Source organism: Natrix helvetica (assembly GCF_964273705.1).
Source record: "Natrix helvetica genome assembly, chromosome: W".
In the NCBI taxonomy this organism is placed as follows: Eukaryota; Metazoa; Chordata; class Lepidosauria; order Squamata; family Natricidae; genus Natrix; species Natrix helvetica.
Genome location: NC_138555.1, coordinates 82,117,303 through 82,139,468, shown reverse-complemented (window position 1 = coordinate 82,139,468; position 22,166 = coordinate 82,117,303). Strand labels below are relative to the sequence as shown.

Here is a 22,166-nt window from a genome sequence, read left to right as displayed (position 1 = left end):
CAATGGAGCAGCGAAAGAGAAAGAAAAGAATCACAGAATTTTGGAGGGGATGGGACGCCCTCCCCGGCATTGCCCCCAACCCACTCCTAAAAACACAGAGGAAGAATTCCCCACCCCCCAAAAAAATCTGCCATAGGGAAGGAAGGTCGGAGAGGGAAACTTCACTCTCTCGACAATACTACCAAGTGTTTTAACAAAAGCTCAGCTGCCCCACAATTTTTTTTCTTTTTCTTTCTTTCTTTCTCCCCTCCCTCCATCTTTTTCTCTGCACAGAGTTTAGAAACATCCTCCTCCCCCCGACAGTATATATATATGTATATATATATAATTTTTTTTTTCCATCATGGTAACAATCTTCATTTTTTTTCTTTTTTTTTTTCCTCCTTCCTAAAAAACCATTTTTTTGTGTGTGTTTTTGTTTTGTTTTTAGTAAGGGGAATACCATGAGGTCGATCTGGCCCGGCCCCTGCGAAGAGAAGAAGGAAACAGGTTAATAAAAAGAGGTATATTTTCTTTTATAAAAACTACAGAAAATGGGTTTTTTTTAAAAAAAAAATGTGAGAAAAATTCAACATCTTCCCCCACAAAAAAGGCTGCGAATTTTGGCGATGAACTCCGTCACTACGACTTTTATCACTTGAAAAAAAAATTTTTTTTGCTTTGGGTTCTGACATCCTGAAGCTAATTTGAAACTTTAATCGACTTTTCAATTCAAAGAGGTCAAAAACACGACATTTCGACGCTCCGAGGTTTCTGAAAAAAAAATTGATTTGAGGAGTTTTATCAGGGTGAGTGGTCCTCAACGGCCGGCTGCAAAGGGAGCCCAAAATTTCCTGTCGCTAAGCGAGACGTGGGTTAAAAAAGACCTTTGCTCCATTTTACGACTCTTCTCGCCACGGCCGTTAAGTGTACCTCTGCAGTTCTTTAAGCTAGCAACACGGTTTAAGTGAGGACTGTCCTGTTGATTTTGCTCATCAAAAGGCGGCGTGATAAAACAGCGCATTGAGTTAAAACCAGATATATTTTTGTTGGGGATATCACCTGAAACTTATAATAAAGAGAATACCGTATTTTTCGGAATATAAGACGCACCTTTTTTCTCAAAAAAAAAAAGAGGCTAAAAATATGGGTGCGTCTTATACACCGAATACAGCATTTTTTGCCTCCCAAAGCCTTGCCCCTTCACCAAAATGGCCATGCAGAGCCTTATGGAGGCTTTCAGAGAGCTCCTGGGGGCTAGGGAGGGCAGAAATGGTCGAAAAACCGGCCGTTTTTTGCCCCCCCCCCCAACCCCCAGCAACACTCTATAAGCCTCCATAAGGCTAGGCATGCAATTCTTTTGACAAAAAATGGGCCGTTTTTTTGGGGGGGGGGAAACAGACCCGTTTTCATGAAAAACGGCCCGTTTTTGGAAGGTTTGCAGAGTGCAAAAACTTTTTTTTTCCTTTTGGAAAGCTCTTTAACTGAAGAGAATTACGTTGATCAAGTGCTGTTGCCAGCAGAAACACCTACCTACTGTATTTCTCTCTCTCTTTCTATCCCTCTCCCTACCTACCTACCTACCCTCTCTCTCCCTACCTATCTACTGTATTTCTCTCTCTCTATTTCCCTCTATCCTTCAACCTACAACCTACTTACTCTCTCCCTCTCCCTCCCTACTTCTCTCTTTCTATTTCTCTCTATGCCCCTACCTACACACACTCTCATCTCTCTTTCTCTCTCTTTATTTATCCCTTTATCTACGTACCTACTTAATTACTCTCTCCCTACCTACCTACTGTATTTCTCTCTCTTGCTCTCCCTCTCTATCCCTCTATCTGCCTACCTACTTTAAAAAAAAAAGCCTCTTCAAAACCTTGGTGCGTCTTATACTCCGAAAAACACAGTAATTATATTATAATTTATGGAAGAGCGTTGCAGATATCTGTGCCCAGGCGACACACTGCTTAAGGAAAGATGGAATGTATGTATTTTAAAACTGAAAAATAAATAACTTTTACAAAAAAAAAAAGTTCTGTGACCCCGGGATGCTGCAACCGTCGTAAGTGTGAGTCAGTTGCCAAGCATCTGAATTTTGGGGGATGCTGCAATGGTCAGTGTGGAGAACGGTCACAAGTGAGAAAAACAGCCCTAAGTCCCATTTTTTTCAGTGGCGTGGTAACTTCGAGCTGTCGTTAAATGAACCATTGTAAGTCGGGGGCCACTTGGACCTGACAAGAGACAATCCTTGACTTACAACAGTTTACTTAATGACCGCTCAAAGTTACAACGGCACTGGCTAAAATGACATAGGACCGTTTTTCACACTTATGACCGTCGCAGCCTGCCCAGTGTCACGATTGACATTCTGACGCTTGACAATTGATTCGCCTTTGTGACAGTTTGCAGTGTCCCGGAGTCCCGCGATCCCCTTTCTGCGACCTTCGGACAAGCAACGTTCGGACAGGGAGTTGGATTCACTTAACAACGGTGTGACTTATTTGACAGCTGCAGTGATTCCCTTAACAAGCCCAACAAGTCGTAAAATGGGGCGGGACTCAACTTAACCACTGTCTCACTTAGCAACAGACATTTTGGGACTCAAAAGGGGTCAGACGTCTCACGCTGCGACGCACATTTGGGCCGTGACGGTGGTCGTACGTCGAGGAAGGCCAGTCGATTGGAGAGCTCAGGAAAATGGACAAATCCTCGGATCGGAGTCGAATCGGCTTTCAAACTTTGTGTGTGTGTGTGTGTGTTTTTATCCAAAATCAACTGCTCTGGCTTGCGTGCAGGGTGAATAAAAATCAATGATTTTTTAAAAAGAAAAATAGGATTTTTAAAAAATTTAAATCTGTTTTGTTTTTTTAACAAAAATCCAATTTATTTTAATAAAATGCTTCTGGATTTTAAAAAAAATCTGTCTCAAGATAGTTTTCTACGTAAGATACATTCATAATTTAATTGATTCAGCTTGAACTGGAACTTGGTTAAGTGGCTGTCTACTTTGCGATATTGGGACTGTTGACGAGTCCGCAGCGGGTCAGAGGAGGAGCCGCTGTAGGTCAGAGATGACAGTTGCTCTTTAAAAATCATGATTTAAGTCGAGTCGATTTTAAATCAAGCCTTTTACTAGTGTTTTCAATCATGATTTCAATTGACTTGATTTACTGTATTTTTGGGAGAATAAGACGCAATCCCCCCTCCCCCAAAAAAGAGGGTGAAACTTTGAGTGTGTCTTATACATCGAAAGTAGTCCGGCCACCCTCCAGCCCCCACCCTTTGGCTTCTTCCTCCCAGCAATCTGCCTCCTTGCAGCAAACAGCAAACAACCTCTTTCAGTTTCAGCACAGCTTGATCAGCCCAAACAGCTGATTGGTTGGATCAGCCTCCTGACCATCAGCTGTTTCAGGCTGCAGGGATGGCCATTGCCTATTGCTGCCTCCGTGCGCCCCATTTTCAGCTTCCGCATCCCATTTTCGGCCTCTGCGTGCCCCATTTTCCACTGATTCTGATCCCCGCCGCCCAGAATGGGCGGGAAATGGGGTGCGTGGAGGCGGAAATAGGCTATGGCAATCCCTACAGCCTGAAACAAACTCAGTCCAATCCAACCGACAATCAGCTGCTTGTGCTAATCAGGCTGTGCTGAAATTGAAGGGGGCAAAGGCCAATTTTTTTTCTTGTTCTAATCAGGCTGTTGTCAGGCCTGCAAGCCATCTTTTCTTGTGGATCTTAGGGCCTGCCACTCTTTCTATTACTCTACAATGCATTTTCTATTGTGGGAAAATGGGAGGGGGGATTGTACGGAGTTAGATGGTATGTAGTCAAAACAAAATTCCTTTCTAGAAAGCCAAGGTCATCCTTTGTCGCTGCACCTCTGGACCTGACTGGCATTGGAAGATTGGACCGTGTGATGGACTTGTGAGTGTGGGGGCAAGATCTTGAACTTTCAACCGGGTGGGGAAAACCGGGAAGCTCTCAAGATTCGGGTTTTCCCAGATGTGTCATAAATTCGGAACTTTGAGCAATACTTTGCCTTGGACTCTGATTTTGGGATGCTATTTGGAACCTTGACAGCTGTGCTGAAATGGAAACTGAAACTGGCAGTTTGCTGCAAGAAGGCAAATTGCCCAGAGGCAGATTTCCCCCCCCCCTTTTCCTCCTCAAAAGCTAGGTGCATCTTATACTCCGGAGCGTCTTATACTCCGAAAAATACGGTAAATCAAATCCACCCTGCTTGCAGGAGCCCTTTCCTGGGTCTGTTTCATGTGATGAATGAAGTGAAGCCGGGCGTTTTAAGCCTGGGATTGTTACCTAGCCGTTTGCAAGTGTCAACCTGACCACCTACCGTGAATCGACACCAGCCCCCCCCCCCCACTTTCCCTCCCAACCTGCCGATCCCTTTTTAAGGGTCAGACCTGTAAGCACGCCCTCGGGGCGGCCTGCTGCTGAAGCCACTGTAGAAACGGGCCCTCGAACTACTGTAGCCGGAGCCTCGCCCTCGGTACCGGGTTCTGGGGAAGCCTCTGTCTGTGGTGCTGATCCCTGGCCGGTTGGTCCGTTTGGGAATCACCTAATAAAAAAATAATAATTTAAAAACGGAAGAGAATCGTGCAAGTCAAGGGTGTGAGAGTTTTAAAACATCCAAAACCGACACTCCCTAATTCGACAGACAACGCTGTCGAATGATTGTTGAATTAACAAAGAAGGTTTATTCAATCCCCTTTTGCAAAGGGAGGCCTCCCTGCACTCCCTTCCCAAGTTGGATTGCGATTGTGAAGCCCGCGCTTTTGAGTTTCACGCAAGGCGTTGATACATTTCCACAAAATACCCGCTCCACCCAATGTACCCTATTTTTTCAGACTATAAGACGCACCGGGGAGTATAAGACGCACCAAGATTTTGAAAAGGTAATTTTTAAAAAAAACAGTTTTTGCACTCTGCAGTCCTCCCTAACCCTTCTGCACACCTCATTTTTTGTGAAAACGGGCCCGTTTCTTTGCAAAAAAATAGGGCATGCATAGGCTTTGGGAGGCTTGTAGAGTGCTCCTGGGCAGCTGGGGGCAAGAAATGACCCGTTTTTCCAAAAAATCAGGGCATTCATAGGCTTTGGGAGGCTTGTACAGTGCTCCTGGGGAGCTGGGGGCAAAAAACGACCCGTTTTTCCAAATAAACAGGGCATGCATAGGCTTCAGGAGGCTTGTAGAGTGCTCCTGAGCAAAAAATAACCCATTAAACAGGGTGTGCGTAGGCTTTTGGGGGCTGGGGGCATTTTGCAGGCCTCCCAAACCATCTGAACATCCATTTTTATGAAAGGGGTGGGGTTTCAGGAGGCCAAAAATGCTGCATTCAGCGTATAAGATGCACCCAGATTTTCATTGTCTTTTTTTGGGGGGGGGAAGGTGCATCTTATACTCCGAAAAATATGGTACGTCCCGCCTAAGATCCCTTACATTCTGTGTTCGTGACCAACGTGGATTACCCCTTTGCCTAGCCACAACAGGATCCACCTTATCTGGTCTTTTGCAATTTGTCCTGCACGTGGGCTTTTTTCCTTGAATATTCAGACCGCGCTGACACTCATAGGGACTAGCCCTTTATCATGTGTGGTTTTTATTTGGCCTTGCGGCTGAGGCTTGCGAGTAAGAGTCATCGACTTAAAAAGTATGTTATGATTCTTCAGATATATTTTATAAAAGGGTAACTTTCCATCCATTCTCACAAGGAAGGGTGTGTTTGTGGGGGGGGGGGGGGAGGATGAAATCTAAAGAAGAAATATCAGCTACTGAGATACAAGCAGAACAAGAAACAATGGATGGAAACTGATCGAGGAGAGATGCAACCTAGAACCAAGGAGAGATTTCCCGTCAATGAGAACAAGAGAGAAAGAATGAGAGAGGGGGGGAGAGAGAGAGAGAGAGAGAGAGAGATTTAAAGAAGAAATATCAGCTACTGAGATACAAGCAGAACAAGAAGCAATGGATGGAAACTCATCAAGGAGAGAAGCAACCTAGAACTAAGGAGAAATTTCCTGACAGTGAGAACAAAGGAGAACGAGGGAAAGATGGAAAGAGGGAGAGAGAGAGAGAGAGAGAGAGAGAGAGAGAGAGAGAGAGAGATTGATTTAAGGAAGAAATATCAGCTACTGAGATACAAGCAGAACAAGGAGCAATGGATGGAAACTCATCAAGAAGAGAAGCAACCTAGAAGTAAGGAGAAATTTCCTGACAATGAGAACAAGGGAGAGCAAGAGGCACAGATAATAAGCGAAATAAAAGGAAAGAGAGAGAGGGAGGGAGAGAGAGACAGAGAAAGAAAGACAGACAGACACCAGCTGGCTGGCGCGGATGTGCGCAACGGGACCTGGAAGAGTAGCTGGCAACGGTGTATGTGCCCACAGAGGGCTCTTCGTGCCATAGGTTGGCTGCACTATTTAGTTACTCTTCAGGAATCGGGCGCAGAGTGTGTAAAGGGCATACGCACCTTGATCTGTCTCCCCCTGAAGAGGGACTCGTCTAACGCCAAGGAAGTCCGCACCGACTCCTTGTCGGAAAATTCAATGTAGGCAAACCTTGAGAAAACGGGCAGAAGAAAAACGGATTAGACCGTTTCATTACCGTTCCGCGGGAGGCTCACTTGCAGGCAGTCCTCGACCTACGACCGCAACCGGGCCCCAAATGTCAGTCGCTAAGCCAGGCAGTTGCTCAAGCAAGCTTTGCCCCCGTTTTACGACCTTGCTCGCCACGGCTGTGACGCAAAGCTGGCTCCCCCGTTTGGTAGACGGTCGCAAAAGGAAATCACAGGACAAACACACACCAGGATACGACAACCGTCATATAAACACAGTTGCCAAGCGTCCAAATTTTGGATTTCCGTGACCCCAGGGATGCCCGCAATGGTCTTTCAGTGTGAAAACGGTGACGCGTTCCCTTTTTGTGAGCGCCGTTGTATCTTCAAACGGTCACTAAACAAAAGGGTGGAGGCCTACCTAGGTACCAACTGTGGGAAGTGCACCCCAAAGGACAGTGCCAGCAACCACGAAAGCCGTGGCCAAAAGACTTAAGCCAGCCCTTCCCCTTTAAGAAAACCAAGAAGCATCAGCTGAAAGGAAAACTCAGAGCAGCCCTGCTAAAGGCTGTTACAAAAGTAACAAAGCTGACCACAGAAACACTTAAGTAGAGCCATTAAGATAAGGGGAATCAGGCTAAAAACAAACTCGCCAAGGTAAACCGAAACTCCCTTTTTCCTGACCCTGACAGAATTACACCCCAAGGACAGGGGGGGGGGAAAAAGTCCTGGGACCAGTAAAACAAAACCCAATGTTCTGACCGAGGCTTCACAAGAGCATGAAGCAAACTCCTTGTCCCGACAAAAAAAAAAACCTTTTATTGATCGTGAATTCTGCTCATTCCCATCCAGCCAAGTCTTTCGAGGGAGGATTTACAGTCACAGACCTTATCTGGCTTGGAGAGCTGCCAGGCCGATCTCTGCAAAACTTGGCCAGGAGTCTCGGGAGAGTCCCGAACCAATGAAGCGAACTAATGGCCTCCTGCAAACTCCACTCCCCTGGCGCTCCCTCTTTTATTTCCTGGGGGAGAGGCTTTTCATTGTCCACCTGTGGCCTTACTCCCAAGTCAACCCTGATTTCTTAGCTGTTCTTTTCTTCTGGCAACTCTGGCATACGCACACTGAGAACAGGCTCCAGCTGCTCGTCTGCCTCACTGATGTCTGACTCCGAAAGCAGCTGATAACTGTCAGACGGCCCTGGCCCTCTTTCTGCCTCTGACACAGAGCCCTCATCAGAGCCTTCCCCAGACTCCAGGACTGGCCCAGGTTCCTCCCCAACCTCCTCACTGTCGGAATCTGCCGCCAGCTCAGCTGGGGCCACAATATCCAGGGCAATCAGAAACCCATCAATCTGCAGGAGCTTCGAAGGGGAATTAAGGGGAAATCTGCTTGAAAGCCAAGAATACTAAAGCTGTGTCACTTTTTTGCTTCTTGCCTTCCTACATTAAAAGAATTCCACTTTCTGGCAGCTGGCTTCTGCATCCATTTCTCTCTCTCTCCCTCTCTCTCTCTCTCTCTCACACACACACACACATACGAAAAACTCAACTCACCCCTTGGGATGGCCCGTGTATTTGTCGCACAGGATGGTCACACGGTTGACGGAACCACAGCCGTGGAAGTGGGCTTCCAACTCTTCTGCCGTTGCCCCGTAATCTACCTGAAATGGAAGACGGGTCCCAGTTCAGGAGGTGACCCTGCTGGTTTTGTCCTCGCTTGGAAGAAAGCTAAGAGGGGGGGAAGGGGGAAACTCACATTTCCTACGTATATCGATCTGGCATCGGCTTCCATCTTTTCTTCTAAAGACATGATGACCGGGCCAGCTAGAGAGAGAGAGAGAGAGAGAGAGAGAGAGAGAGAGAGAGAGAGAGAGAGAGAGAAAACGAGAGAGAGAATGATTAAATAAGGTGGAAGGGAAAATGTCTATGGAGATTCTCAGTCCTCCAGCCTATACCCAAAGATGCTTTCCCCAAGAGGCGGCTGGTCTTTCTGGCTTTTCTTCAAAGATCTTTTGCTTCTCCTCCAAGAAGCTTCTTCAGCTCTGATTGGAGGGGGGGGGGTCAAAAGAAAATAAGATCCTGTCTTACTTTCAGGGAAACACGGTAGATAAAACCTCCAGGTGGCTTTAACGATTGGCTAAAAGGATGCAAATGAAAAGGATCAGCTGTAAATCCTTCCCTTCCTCCACCATCCAATCAGAGCCGAAGAAGCTTCTTTTGGGGAGAAGGGAAGGAGATGCCTTCAAAGAAACACCAGAAAAGTCCAGTGGCCTCTTGGGAAAAGCACGACCTGGGTGACTTGAGGAATCTCCATGGAGTGCAGAGAAGAGCAACCAAGAGGATTAGGGGACAGGAGGCTAAAACATAGGAAGAACGGTTGCAGGAACTGGGGATGCCTAGTTGAATGAAAAGAAGGACCAGGGGAGACATGATAGCATCTCCCAATATCTCAGGGGTTGCCACAAAGAAGAGGGAGTCAAACTATTCTCCAAGGCACCTGAGGGTAGAACAAGAAGCAATGGGTGGAAACTAATCAAGGAGAGAAGCAACTTAGAACTGAGGAGAAATTTCCTGACAGTTAGAACAATTCATCAGGGGAACAGAAGTTGCCTCCAGAAGTTGTGAATGCCCCAACACTGGAAGTCTTTAAGAAGATGTTGGATAGCCATTTGTCTGGAACGGTATAGGGTTTCCTGCCTAGGCAGGGGGTTGGACTAGAAGACCTTCAAGGTCCCTTCCAACTCTGCTATTGTATTGTATTGCATTGCATTGCATTGCATTGCAATACATATATATATATATGTATTGCAATGTAAATATATATATATTTATCAGTACAAATACAACATATATATATATATATATATATATATATATATATATATATATATATATATATATATATATATATATATATATATATATATATATATATATATAGGCATATAAATATATATATATATACAGACATATACGTACATACATATACATATATATATATACATATACATATATATACACACATACACATAAGCAAACACAGAAGCACAAGACCCACTGATAGATAGGCACAGGGTGTACCAGAACAGAGGCCCCATAACTTATTTGACTATATACTTATAGGAAGTATTTGAATGGTTGCCATTTCCTTCTAAACCACTTCCTTAACGCTGGGTCAAAATATATGACCTGTGAACATTTCTAAAAGCACAACTGCCGTATTTTTCGGACTATTAAGACCCACCGGTGTATAAGACGCACCTAGCTTTCGAAGTAAGGTGGGAAAAAAAGATTTTTGTCCTCCCTGGCCCCCAGAAGCACTCCGCAGGCTTCAGCAGGGCTGGGGGGATGGCAAAAATGCCCCCGTTTTTGTGGAAAATGGGCCACTTTTCGCAAAAATAGGAGTCTTCGTACCTCCCCCCTCCCCGTTTCTCCCCCAATTAGCCTTCCTGAAGCCTGCAGAGTGGCTGGGGGAAGGCAAAAAACCCTCGGTTTTTGTGAGGCTTCCGGAGGTAAAAAAAATGGCTACCGTATTTCCCGGAGAATAAGACGCACCTTTTTCCCCCCTCAAAAAAAAAGAGGCTGAAAAATCTGGGTGCGTCTTATACACTGAATACAGCATTTTGTGCCTCCCGAAACCCCATCCCCTTCACCAAAATGTAGAAGGCTTTCAGAGAACTTCTGGGGGCTGGGGAGGCCAGAAATGAGTGAAAAACGGGGCCATTTTGGGCTCAATTTTGCCCCCTTCCCCTCAGCCTCCCGGAGTACTCTATAAGCTTCCTAAAGGCTATGCATGACATTTTTTTTTTGACAAAAAACGGGCCAATTTTTTGCAAAAAACGGGCCCTTTTCTGCTTGTTTTGGGTGCCCCCCCCCAGGAGCACTCTACAAGCCCCCTAAAGGCTATTCATGCCTCTCTTTTTTTTGGGAAAAAAATGGGCCCATTTTCACAAAAAAACTTGCCATTTTGGGGAGGTTTGCAGAGTGCAAAAACTTTTTTAAAAAATCTGCCTCTTCAAAACCTTGGTGCGTCTTATACTCCGGTGCGTCTTATATGCCAAAAATACGGTCTATTCGGTGTATAAAACGCACCATTCCCATGCTCTTTTTTTGGGGGGGGGGAAAGCTGCGTCTTATACTCTGAAAAATACGGCACTTTTTTTCTTTGAGACAAAAAAAACACAACATATTGTGATTGGCCTATATGATGGGAATTTCCGTACACCCTGTGCACAAAGACAGGTAACCTTAAACACTCAAGGGCCACAAAGGCCCTAATCGGAAGCTCCCCGTTCTGGAGCTGACCCCACCATAGAGTCTCCTCCTAGCGCAGCGTCCTTTTTCCTCGACCTGTCCTAACCGAAAGCCCTATCGATTGTGGAGCTGACCAGCGACAGGGAGCTGCAGCAGAGGGATGAAAGAGCCACATGCGGCTCCGGAGCCGCAGATCGCCAATCCCTGCACTAGACCAAAGAGGCCGTCATCATCTATACTCATGGATATAAACGCAAACTCACACCCCTATATGACACTGTGTGTGTGTGCATCTATAATCCTTAATTATAGGTACTAGGTACTTGCGGGATCGCATCCTACCACACACTTCCCTGCGACCGATTCGCTCTCACAGGGAGGGGCTCCTCCGGGTGCCGTCCACTAGGCAGTGCCAACGGGCGGCACCTAGGAGTAGAGCCTTCTCTGTGATGGGCCCAACCCTCTGGAATGACCTCCCCCCCCCCGATATCAGAACCACCACCGACTTTCTCTCCTTTTGACGAAAACTGAAGACTCACCTGTTCCGTTTAGCCGGCCTGGACCATTCATAACCTCATCATACCTCTTGGCAGATATATTTTAATTGGGTAATTTTAATTGGGTATTTTTTAAGATTGTTTATATACTGTTTTTATCTGCTTTACCTGTACAGTGTTGTATTGCCTCCTCTTCTATGTTTTTATGTTTGCAGTCTATTTTATCTATTTCATTTGACTGTACACCGCCCCGAGTCCCTTTGGGGAGAGGGGGCGGTATAAAAATCGAAATAAAGGTAAAAGTTAATAATTAAATGGTTCTCCTGATTGAGAGGGTGGCTAAAATTCAGAATTTCCAGGAAAATGGGGGGGAGGGGGGCTGACTCACCGTTGCCGGGTGGGGGGCTCATATTCATCTGCTTCTCAACTTCATTTTGCAACTCTTTCAACTTCTCGGCTTCTTCCTCCATCTCTCGTACCCTGGCTTTAATGGCCTCCAGCTCCTGGGGAGAAATGGGCGAGCCGCCGTGAGCCAAATAAAACGGTCCTTTCCAAATTGTTTCCCACCCAAAGGCTCCTTCTGAAAGAAGTCTAGGTAGCCCTCGACTTACGACACCAGAGCCTAAACATTTCTGGTTTTGGCTGGTTTCGTGAATCTGTTTTTCCCCATTTGCTCGTCACAGACGGTCGCAAAGGGGGATCGCGCGGGATGTCAGGCCTGTCCTAAATGCGAGTTAATGGCCAAGTTTTGATCACGAGGCTGCTGGAATGGTGAAAAATGGTTGCAAGTCACTTTTTTCACTGCCGTCATAACTTTGAATGGTCACTGAAGTAAGGGTTGTAAGTCGAGGAAAGCCTGCATCCATTCTACAACGAAACCACAGGTAGTCCTTGACATACAATTATTCGTTTAGTGACATTTGTTATTGTAACGCCACTGAAAAAAAATGAGTTACACCCGGTCCTCACGATTACGTCCACAGTGACCAAAATCTTGGGCAGCCAGCACATATTTACAATTGTTACGCTGCCCTGGGGTCACGCAATCACACCATGTGTGACCTTTTGGGACAGCTTCCAAGTAGCAAAGTCAATGGGAGGAAGCCGGATTCGTTTAACGACTCTGTGATTCCCTTAACAACTGTGGGAAGGTCGGTTGTAAAACAGAGGCAAACAGCTATCTCGCTTCGCAACGGGAATTCTGGATCCCAATGGTGGTTATAAATCAAGGACTAACTGCATGGCCAATTAGGATCCAATCGTGGGCAATACAGTTAAGTCTCTCGACTTGCAACAGTTCGCTGTGACCGTTTGGAGTTACGACGGTGCTGAAAAGAGAAGCGACTTATGACCGTTTTTCACACTTACGACTGCTGTGGCATCCCCACAGTCACGTGATCAAAATTCAGGTGCTTGGAAAACTGACTACGACGGTATTTATGACCCGTTGCTGTGTCTTGGGGATCACACAATTCCCCCTTTTGCGACCTTCGGACAAGCAAAAGTCAAGGGGGAATCCAGATTTGCTTAACAACTGTTTTACTAATGCCACAACCTCCGCGATGAGTCGCTTAACTCCTGCCGTGGCCAGAAAGGGTCGTAAAGAGAGGCCAAATTCACTCCGCCAACCTCTTGCTTCGCAACCGAATGTCGGGGTCATGATTTACCTGTATCCCATTCCCAATAGCATCCCACCCAACCCCTGTGCCTCCTGATTTTTCCCTCTTGGGTCCCATTTCTTTCCCCCCCACTCCTTTTCCATTTGAAACAGAGCAACCCCACTGGAGTGGCCCTAACAACCCGCATTTCATGCCCAACGCCAAGAAGCATCGTTTCCCTTCCATTAAATGGTGCAAGTTTTCTAACCTCCAGATAGATTTATTTTACAATCCAATCGATAGAGCGATAGATTGATAGGTAGATTTTACAACCAGATAGATAGATAAATAGATAGATAGATAGATAGATAGATAGATAGATGATAGATAGATAGATAGATAGATAGATAGATACATAGATACATAGATACATAGATAGATTTTACAATCCGATAGATAGATAGATAGATAGATAGATAGATAGATAGATAGATAGATAGATAGATAGATAGATAGATAGATAGATAGATAGATAGATGATAGATAGGATTTTACAATCCAATAGTTTTATTTTACAACCCAATAGAGATATACATATAATTTACAACCAGAGATAGATAGATAGATAGATAGATAGATAGATAGATAGATAGATAGATAGATAGATAGATAGATAGATAAGATAGATTTCACAATCCCCTACAAATGCCGGGCTCTATCTGGGCTGCCCCCCCGAAGCCATTGTTCCAGATGGCAGAAGCCCCCTCTGCCTTTAAAAGAAAGGGGGTCTTTCTCCCCAGATTGGCCCAATTAGTGGGAAGCTCCCATCCTCCGCTCAACGCTCTTTGTTCCCACGCTGAGACGCAATGGAGGCTCTTCCTGCCCTGCAGCTCCAGCGTCCCATCAAAGCATCCCGCATCCAGCGCTTAGGGACGTTTTTCCAAGGAGCCACGTGTCTCCCAGACGCCCCACTACCACCAATCCCTCCAGGATCTGTGTTGTGGAAAAGACCCCCCACCCCCACCAATCTTTTCAATCCTCTCCCCCCCCCCTGCCTCTCCCATTAAGCCTCATGGCTCAATCCCATCTCCCCCCCCTCCCGCCACAGCAAACAGTCGCCCTTCCCTATCCATCCCTCTTTTCTTTTTTTCAATATGCGCCAAAAAAAATTCGCTTTCTCCTCTGATCTGGCGCTAAAGCAAAAACGGGCTCTAGTCCCAAAAATAAAATTTTAAAAATTGCATTTTTTTATTTTTTAAAAGAGGGGTTTCCATCCCTCTTATTGTTCTCCAGCCAGGCATGCAGGGGGGGGCGAAGGAGACAGATCCGGGTCAGGAAGGAGGAAGAGGATTTTTTTAAAAAAAAAAATCTCACCTGCTTTCCTTCCTCTTTCATTTTTTCCTTGTTTAAATTCTTTCCTTCTTCCCTTCCACTTATTCCCATCTCTTTCCTTCCTTCCTCTTTCCTTTTTTAAAAAAAAATATTTCCTTCCTCCCGTCCTCTTGTTCCCATCTCCTCCCTTCCTATTTTATTTTTTTCTTTTTCAATTCTTTCCTTCCTTCTATTCCCACCTGCGCCCTTTCCTTCTTTCCAAGCTCGTACTTTAATTTTTCCTCTTCTCTCCTCCCTCCCTTCTTCTTCTTCCCTCATCTCCTCCCTTCCTATTTCATTTTTGCTTTCTTGAATGCTTTCCTTCCTCAATTCCATCTCCTTCCTTCCTACCGCTCACCCTTTTTCCAGATTTTCTCATTTTTTAAAATTCTTTCCTTCCTTCCATACCGTCTTCTTTTAATTTTCCTTCCGCCCTTCCACACTTACTACCATCTCCTTCCTTCCATTCCCCCTTAAATCTTTCCTTTTTTTTTGAAAAATTCCATCCTTCCTCGCTTCCACTTATCCCTATCTTTTCTTCCTCCCTCTTTAATTTTTCCTTTTAAAAAAATTCTTGCCTTCTTCATCCCCAGCTCCTTCCTTCTCCCCTTCCTCTTTAAACTTTCCTCTTTTTAAAATTCTTTCCTTCCTTCCTTCCTCTTTAATCTTTCCTTGTTTATTCTTTCCTTCCTTCCACTTATCCCCATCTCCTTCCCTCCCTTATTTTTCCTTTTTAATATTCTTTCCTTCCTTCCATTCATCTCCATCTCCTTCCTTCCTCTTTAATCTTTCCTTTAATTATTTCCTTCCTTCCTCCCTTCCACACTCATTCACATCTTTCCTTCCCCTCTTTTCTTCCTTTCTCCCTTATTTTTTCCTTAATTCCTCCCTTCCTCTTATCCCCATTTCCTTCCTCCCTCCTTCTTTAATCTTTCCTCTTTTTAAAATTCTTTCCTTTCTTCCTTCCACTTACCCCCACCTCCTTCCTTCCTCCCTAATTTTTCCTTTTTAAAATTCTTTCCTTCTTTCCTTCCACTCATCCCTGCTCCTTCCTTTCTTCCTCTTTAATCTTTCCTTTTTTATTCTTTCCTTCCACTCATCCCCATCTCCTTTTCTTCCTCTTTAATCTTTCCTTTTTTATCCTTTTCTTCCTTCCAGTTATCCCCACCTCCTCCCTTCCTCCCTAATTTTTCCTTTTTAAAATTCTTTCCTTCCTTCCACACTCATCCTCATCTTTCCTTCTTTCTTCCTTTCTCCCTACTTTTTCCTTCTTAAAATTCTTTCCTTCCTCTTATCTCCATTTCCTCCCTCCCTCCCTCTTTCCTTTTTAAAATTCCTCCCCTCCTTCCTTTCATTTATCCCCATTTCCTCCCTCCCTCCTTCTTTAATCTTTCCTCTTTTTAAAATGCTTTCCTTCCTTCCTTCCTAATTTTTTCCTTTTTAAAAATTCTTTCCTTCCTCCTTAATCTTTCCCTTTTTAAATTATTTCCTTCCTCCCTTCCACACTCATCCCCATCTTTCCTTCCTCTCTTCTTTCTTCCTTTCTCCCTACTTTTTCCTTCTTAAAATTCCTCCCTTCCTCTTATCCCCATTTCCTCCCTCCCTCCCTCGTCTTTCCTCTTTTTAAAATTCTTTCCTTCCTTCCATTTATCCCCATTTCTTCCCTCCCTCCTTCTTTAATCTTTCCTCTTTTTAAAATTCTTTCCTTCCTTCCATTTATCCCCATTTCTTCCCTCCCTCCTTCTTTAATCTTTCCTCTTTTTAAAATTCCTCCCCTCCTTCCTTCCATTTATCCCCATTTCTTCCCTCCCTCCTTCTTTAATCTTTCCCATTTTTAAAATTCTTTCCTTCCTTCCTTCCTTCCACTTATCCCCACCTCCTTCCTTCCATCCTAATTTTTTCCTTTTTTAAAATTCTTTCCTTCCTCTTTAGTCTTTCCTTATTTTAAAGAGAAAAAAATGCTTTCCTTTCCCCCTCCATTCATCCCTCCATCCTCCCTCCCTCCCCTTCCCCCTCGTCCACCCACCCACCCAGGAAGCCCCCAGACCCCTTTTTCTCCCCTCCCAGGGATTCCCCCCCCCCCACGACCCAAGTGCTCACCGGGTCTTCGATGGCGGAGTCTCCGGGATCGCCCTCACCCAGGCCGGCCTCCTCCTCCAGCTCCTCGGGGTGAGGGAGGTGGTGGTGGGCGCCCACGCCGGCCTGGCCGACCCGGGAGGGCAGCGAGGAGGACGAGAGGCCGCCCCTGAGGCCGACGCCACCGACGCCGTCGCCTCTGCTCCCGCCGACGCCGTCGCCCGCCGCCTCGATCACCATCTCCTCCTCCTCCTCCACGCGGAGCCCCCCGCCCTGCTCCCCCCCGGGGCCGCTTCCCCCCAGCCCGTTCCCGTACTGCGACGGCAAGCCGCCGCCCGGGCCCCCGCCCGGCTCCCCGTCGCCCCCCAAGGCCGCGATGGCGCCTCGCCCGCCGCCGCCGCTCGTGCCCTTCACGGACGCCATAGAGCCCGCCGCTGCTCCCGCCGCCGCCGCCGCCGCCACTGCCCGCCCGCCCTCGCCGACCCCTCGCCGCGCTCCGATTGGCTACCCCGTCTCGCGCCCGCTCCGATTGGTCCGACTCCGACGCTCTCTATTGGGCCTCTGCCTCGCGCCTTCAGCCCGGGCTCCTCGTTTGGTCCGGCACGGCCGTCAATCAAGAGGCGGCCGTCGGCGATTGGGGAAAGGTTCGGACCCGCCTTCAAAATGGTGGATTGGAGAGGCGAAGGGCGCTTTTTTTTGTGAGAAGGCCCGCCCCCCAAGCGTTGCCGCTCGCTGATTGGGACGGAGCGATGGGGGTTTCTCCCACCCCCCACCAGGACCTTTGTTGGCTTGGGGTACGGAACTGAATGGAGGAGGGTGGTGTCAGTCTATGAAGCCCCACCCCCCCGTGGGAAAAGATTGACGGGCGCAAAAGAAAGAAAGGTTGAGAAGCAAAGGAGGTGGACTTTGGCCGCCTTTTCCTCGCCAATCTTAATCCTCGATGCGTGATTGGTCATTTGGCATGGTTTTCGTTTTAAAAGGTAGAGCCGTCGTTTATTGGCGGAAAAGTAATTGGTCAATCCTATCCGCTGATGTTTTCATTGGGCCTCCCAGCCCGCCTTGAGCCAATCAGCCAAAACAGAGATTGCATAAGTGAGCGACTTTATGCAAATATGTGCACACGGTCTAGTCCACTGGGCGGAACACCGTTCCTCTTTTTCTATTCTAATTGGTCGAGGGTTTTTTTCCCCCCCAAGGTGGGAAAGCCGTCATTTCTGATTGGCTCCTAAAGGAAAGAACGTTTAACGGCTCTTTTGGCCCCGCCCTTGCGTAGCCCAAAGGGTTATAATCTTAATAGACCCTTCAGCACAACTTCCGGTTTCCTTTCGGAAGCTTGCGGGGCGGAAATAGGTCGTAATACCAATAGAACTTAGATTTATAAACCGGTTTGCAGGGTTTTATAGCCCCTCTCTTAAAAAAATGGCAGTAAAAGGTAGTAAAATCAGGATCACCAAGTAATTCAGGCAAAGCACCCCAAAAACACCCACATTTGCATGTAGTCCTCGACTTATGACCAAAACTGAGGCCAACATTTATGTTGTTAAGTGAAACATAAGGGACTTTCCTTGCCACGGTTGTTAAATGAATCAGTGAGATTGTTAGCATTAGGAACCCGGTTGTTAAGTGAATCTGGCTTCCCCATGGCCTTGGCTTGTACCTGGGACGCTGCGACTGTCACAAATACGAAGCAGTTGCCAAGGGTCCGAATTTTGATCACATGAGCAGTAAAGGAGGAGGAGAACAAGGAAGAGAAGGAGAAGGAGATGAAAAAGGAAGAGAAGAAGAACAAGAATAAGGAAGAGAAGAAAGAGAAGGACATGAAGGAAGAGGAGGAGGAGAACAAGAAGAACAGGAACAAGGAAGAGAAGGAGGACCTTCTGACAAGTAAAATCCCTGGGGAAGGAAGCCAGGTTCACTTAACAACAGCGTTACTAATCTAATACCTGCAGTGATTCCCTTTAACAACCCTGGCAAGAAAGATCATAAAATGGGACAAAGCTCACTTACCAAGGGTCTCGTTGGGCTCCGTTGTAGTTGTAAGTCGAGGACCATCTTGAAGAGGCCTTGTGTTCAAATGTCGCCTCTTTTAAGATGGGGAACCTGTGTAGGTGGGGAATTCTGAGAATTGAAAAGGCTAGTCTTTAGGAATGGAGATTTTGTATCTCTTCAGAAAGACTGGGAACAACCTATTCATAGGCAAAGAGACTCCTGATAAGCAACACAATCAGGCAAGGTGAAGCTGACAAGATTAGCTCAGATTTGCATTTCCCCTTTTGCAGCAAGAGCCAAGCCAGGACCCCTACGTGACCCCATAGGAATCTGGCAACAGCTATTAAAATATGAAAGGACGCATTCTTACGCATCGACAGGCATCTCAATCACAAAGGCCCAAAGAATGTTTCAAAACCCACCCAACCCCATTTGATCCACCACCCCCAAAACATGCTGCTGTCACGAAAGTTTCTGGCATCCAAATAAACAGAGACCTTCTCCATTTTATTTCCAGCGTCTTTCTCCCGGCTTGGGACCGGACAGGATTTTTCTTCCAACAGCAGCCACAATGGGGAATTCTGGGAGTTGAAGTCTTAAAGCTGGTTCTTAAGCCAGCATGGGGAATTCTGGGAGTTGAAGTCCACCGATTTTAAAACTGGTTCCTCAGCCAGGATGGGGAATTCTGGGAGTTGAAGTCCACCCATCTTAAAGCTGCTACCACCATAGATTATAGAACAGCCAAGGCACTCTGTCCATCTCTCCAGAATTTAACAAACGGAAAGAAATAGCTGGATTCAGGTATCTTTTCTGAAGTTGTCCTAAAGTTTCACTTCCTGGTTTGACCGGGGCCCGGACTTGAGGCAGTTGGTCAATTTGCATCAGAAGAGAAGAGAAACCTTCTACCCCTCATTTGTTTTAATTGCATAGCTCAACCCTTTTTATGCTGCCCGACAAAGAGCTCAAGGGAATTTCAGCAGATCCAAGATGGAGTTTCATTATTCATGAACCGGACGAATCAACTTCGATGATTCAGATGTAAACAGAATTTCCGAGTGAAGGATCCTCACCAACCCAAGCCAACACCTCTTCTTGACATCCAAGGATTATATAATAAGATATCTTGGGGAGCCCAAAAAGTGTCTCTGCTTTCTTTACCCCTCAGGCCAACAGGGAGGCCTGAGGGCCGGGTCCCATTTCTGACCCCCTGTCAATGACCCCTCATTCGCGGTCTCCTCCCTTCCTCAGCGAGGGTGCGTTTTTCGCCTTTCGATATCTCTGGCAGTGCATTAACTCCATTTGATCCTCTGAATTATTCATCTCCATGGAAAACATTTCTGGGCACGCATCTCTTTTTTTAAACAGACATTTTGTACCCTGGCACCTGGGCTTCTCTCTTTCCAGAAGCAATAGAAAAGCTTCGGGAGTCTCGTCATAAGAGGTTTTTTTTTTCCCCCGGCTCTTCCGAATCTCTCGTTTTGGGTGCAATTCTGGGATTTCTCGCAAAGATTCCTCGCTCGAGCATCGATCCGGTCGGAAGCTGGAAGGCACGCTGTCCAAGATTGGTGGGAAAAGTAATTCTGAATCACCTTTGGCTGGACCGGACCCAAAAAACGCTCATACGCTTGCAAGCTCTCAAGGGAAACACAGATAAGGCAGGCTTTGGTGGAGGTATAAAAGGACGGAGCCAGAGAGAGAGAGAGGCCAGTCGGACGGAGTGAGTGACAGCTAGAAGGCAGAAAGGAACGATGGAGCCCTTGGCAAGAGGCAAAAATCCTTCCCTCTATTGGATCAATAGCCTAAGGGAGAGGGTGTTTGGACACTCAGTATCTGCCTGAGATGTCAGCAAGCTCAGGAGATATAGATAACAAAAAAAGAGACAGACGGTGCAATAGGACCAAAAGCAGAGATGAGGCAGACATATGACATTTTCACCGAAGGAGCGGCCCTAACGTTACAAGTGCTAAATCTTGGGCGAACACTTCTTCTTTTCTCCTCATAGAAAGGAACCAAGCAGATGATTCAGTTGGGGAAACGGAGATCACCGACCGCAGAGAACAGGGCGTTTATGCTTCCCCACCCGGCCCGCATAAATTTCTGTGAAGAAGCAGAAACGACTGTCCAGCAGCAAGAAGACTTAAGAATTAGCGATACGAAGAGGTCACAGGATATGAGGAGATCTCAGCATTCCGAAGATTGGAAGACGGGCAAGAGAATGATCAAGAGGCAAGTCTCTTGAGGAGATATAGGACAGGATATAGGCCGTGAGAGCAAGGATGAGTCTCGTGGAAGGGCTGATCAAAGACTGTAATCCCTGAAGGTAACCACGACTACAGGTAAAGGCAAAGATTCCCCTTGCACATATGTGCTAATCGTTCCTGATTCTAGGGGCCGGTGCTCATCTCCGTTTCAAAGCCAAAGAGCCAGCGCTGTCCGAAGTCATCTCCGTGATTATGTGGCCGGCATGATTTACGCCGAAGGCGCTCGGAACGCTGTTACCTTCCCACCAAGGGTGTTTCCTTTTTTTTCCTACTTGCATTTTTTGCGTGCCTTCTAACTGCTAGATTGGCAGAAACTGGGACAAGTCACGGGAGCTCACTCCGTTAAACGGCATTAGGGATTTGAACTGCTGACCTTTTGGATCGACAGCATCTTAGCCACTGAGCCACTGCCACCACTGAATGATCATAATCGATTGGACAGGAATAAGTGAGCTGGGCCGTAAGGAAGAGGGGTCGGCAACTTTGCTCCTATGGCCCGCGCTCCGCCTTCCCCTTTGACCCCCAGCAACATTCCCCGCAACTTAAGCTACATTGCCGGCTTGTACGAGAGGGCCTATTATCGCACGGCCCGTCCGAGCATCGCGGAGGATTCAGGAACCGAAGGCTCCGAATCTGAGTCCGAGGGCAGGCCGCGAAGCAGGACCCAGAGACGCCGCCATCTCTTCCGAGGACCCAAAAGGAGGGGAAGGCGCCGGACTCGCTCAGCCCCAGCTCAGGGGAGGATTCGAGGAGCATCACGCAGCCGTAGCCCCGGGACTCGCAAAAGGGTGCGCTTCGCCGACTCCTTGGGCCTGGAGCTGATCAGCGTGCGGCAGTTCTGGCCCAACGACCTCCCGCAGGTGCCAGAGAGGGTCCACAATCAGCTGAGGCGCGACTCGCTCAGCCACTTCGCGCCGTGTTTGCCGTTCTGCCCACCAATGAAGGTAACATGGGTGTGTGTGTGTGTTTCGGTCCTGCCCAAAAGCATCTCGGGATGGGTTGGGGTGAGCCTTCCATAAAAGTTAGAACCATGCAATCAATTCAGAGTTTTCTTTACCCCTAGAAAAGGAGAAGAACATGGTGTTCATTTCCTTGAGGAAAAAACTAAACAAGACCAGGGCCAATTTCTAACCAGGTCTCGGAAAGGTCAACAATGTCTTCCTTACAACAGAAATAGTGCTGCCTCCAGTGGCCACACGGGGGTGCTGTCGTAAGCCAGTTTTAAGCAAGATACGTTTTAGAACAGAATAGATTAAGAACAAGAATAGAATAGAATAGAATAGAATAGAATAGAATAGAATAGAATAGAAACAGGAACGGAAAGGAACAGAGCAGAATAGAATAGAATAGAATAAAAACAGGAACGGAACGGAAAGGAACAGAAGAGAATAGAATAGGTTAAGAACAGGAATAGAATAGAATAGAATAGAATAGAATGGAATGGAATGGAATAGAAACAGGAATGGAACGGATCGGAATGGAACAGAATAGAATAGAATAGAATAGAATAGAATAGAATAGAATAGAGGTTAAGAACAGGAATAGAATAGAAACAGTAATGGAACAGAAAGGAAC

The 22,166-nt window shown here is 46.6% G+C and overlaps 2 protein-coding genes across 2 annotated transcripts in view; one reads left to right on the top strand and one right to left on the bottom strand.

Moving 5' to 3' along the window:
* Window positions 1-235: 235 nt before the first annotated feature.
* On the bottom strand, window positions 236-16,779 carry LOC309400721 (polyadenylate-binding protein 2-like). The gene is made up of 7 exons (XM_081969359.1): window positions 16,366-16,779; window positions 11,685-11,799; window positions 8,302-8,369; window positions 8,100-8,206; window positions 6,463-6,550; window positions 4,398-4,552; window positions 236-466 (listed from the first exon to the last, which is right to left on the bottom strand). Exons 1-7 carry the CDS (start codon window positions 16,762-16,764, stop codon window positions 427-429), a joined length of 972 nt encoding a protein of 323 aa, XP_081825485.1. The 5' UTR covers window positions 16,765-16,779; the 3' UTR covers window positions 236-426.
* Window positions 16,780-20,397: 3,618 nt separating this feature from the next.
* PPP1R3E (protein phosphatase 1 regulatory subunit 3E) overlaps window positions 20,398-22,166 on the top strand; it is a 7,474-nt gene continuing 5,705 nt past the window's right edge. The window contains exon 1 of the mRNA XM_081969534.1: window positions 20,398-21,535. Within this exon, the coding sequence (XP_081825660.1) occupies window positions 21,083-21,535 (453 nt within the window). The 5' untranslated portion in view covers window positions 20,398-21,082. The remainder of the gene's footprint in view (window positions 21,536-22,166) is intronic.

Excerpts from the sequence above, each read along its gene's own strand:
- LOC309400721 (XM_081969359.1), bottom strand. The coding sequence starts at position 16,764 with ATGGCGTCCGTGAAGGGCACGAGCGGCGGCGGCGGGCGAGGCGCCATC. Across the intron at positions 11,800-16,365 it reads ACTCCGCCATCGAAGACCCG|GAGCTGGAGGCCATTAAAGC; the intron begins GTGAGCACTTGG and ends ATTTCTCCCCAG. Across the intron at positions 6,551-8,099 it reads TACACGGGCCATCCCAAGGG|GTTTGCCTACATTGAATTTT; the intron begins GTGAGTTGAGTT and ends CGTTTTCTCAAG.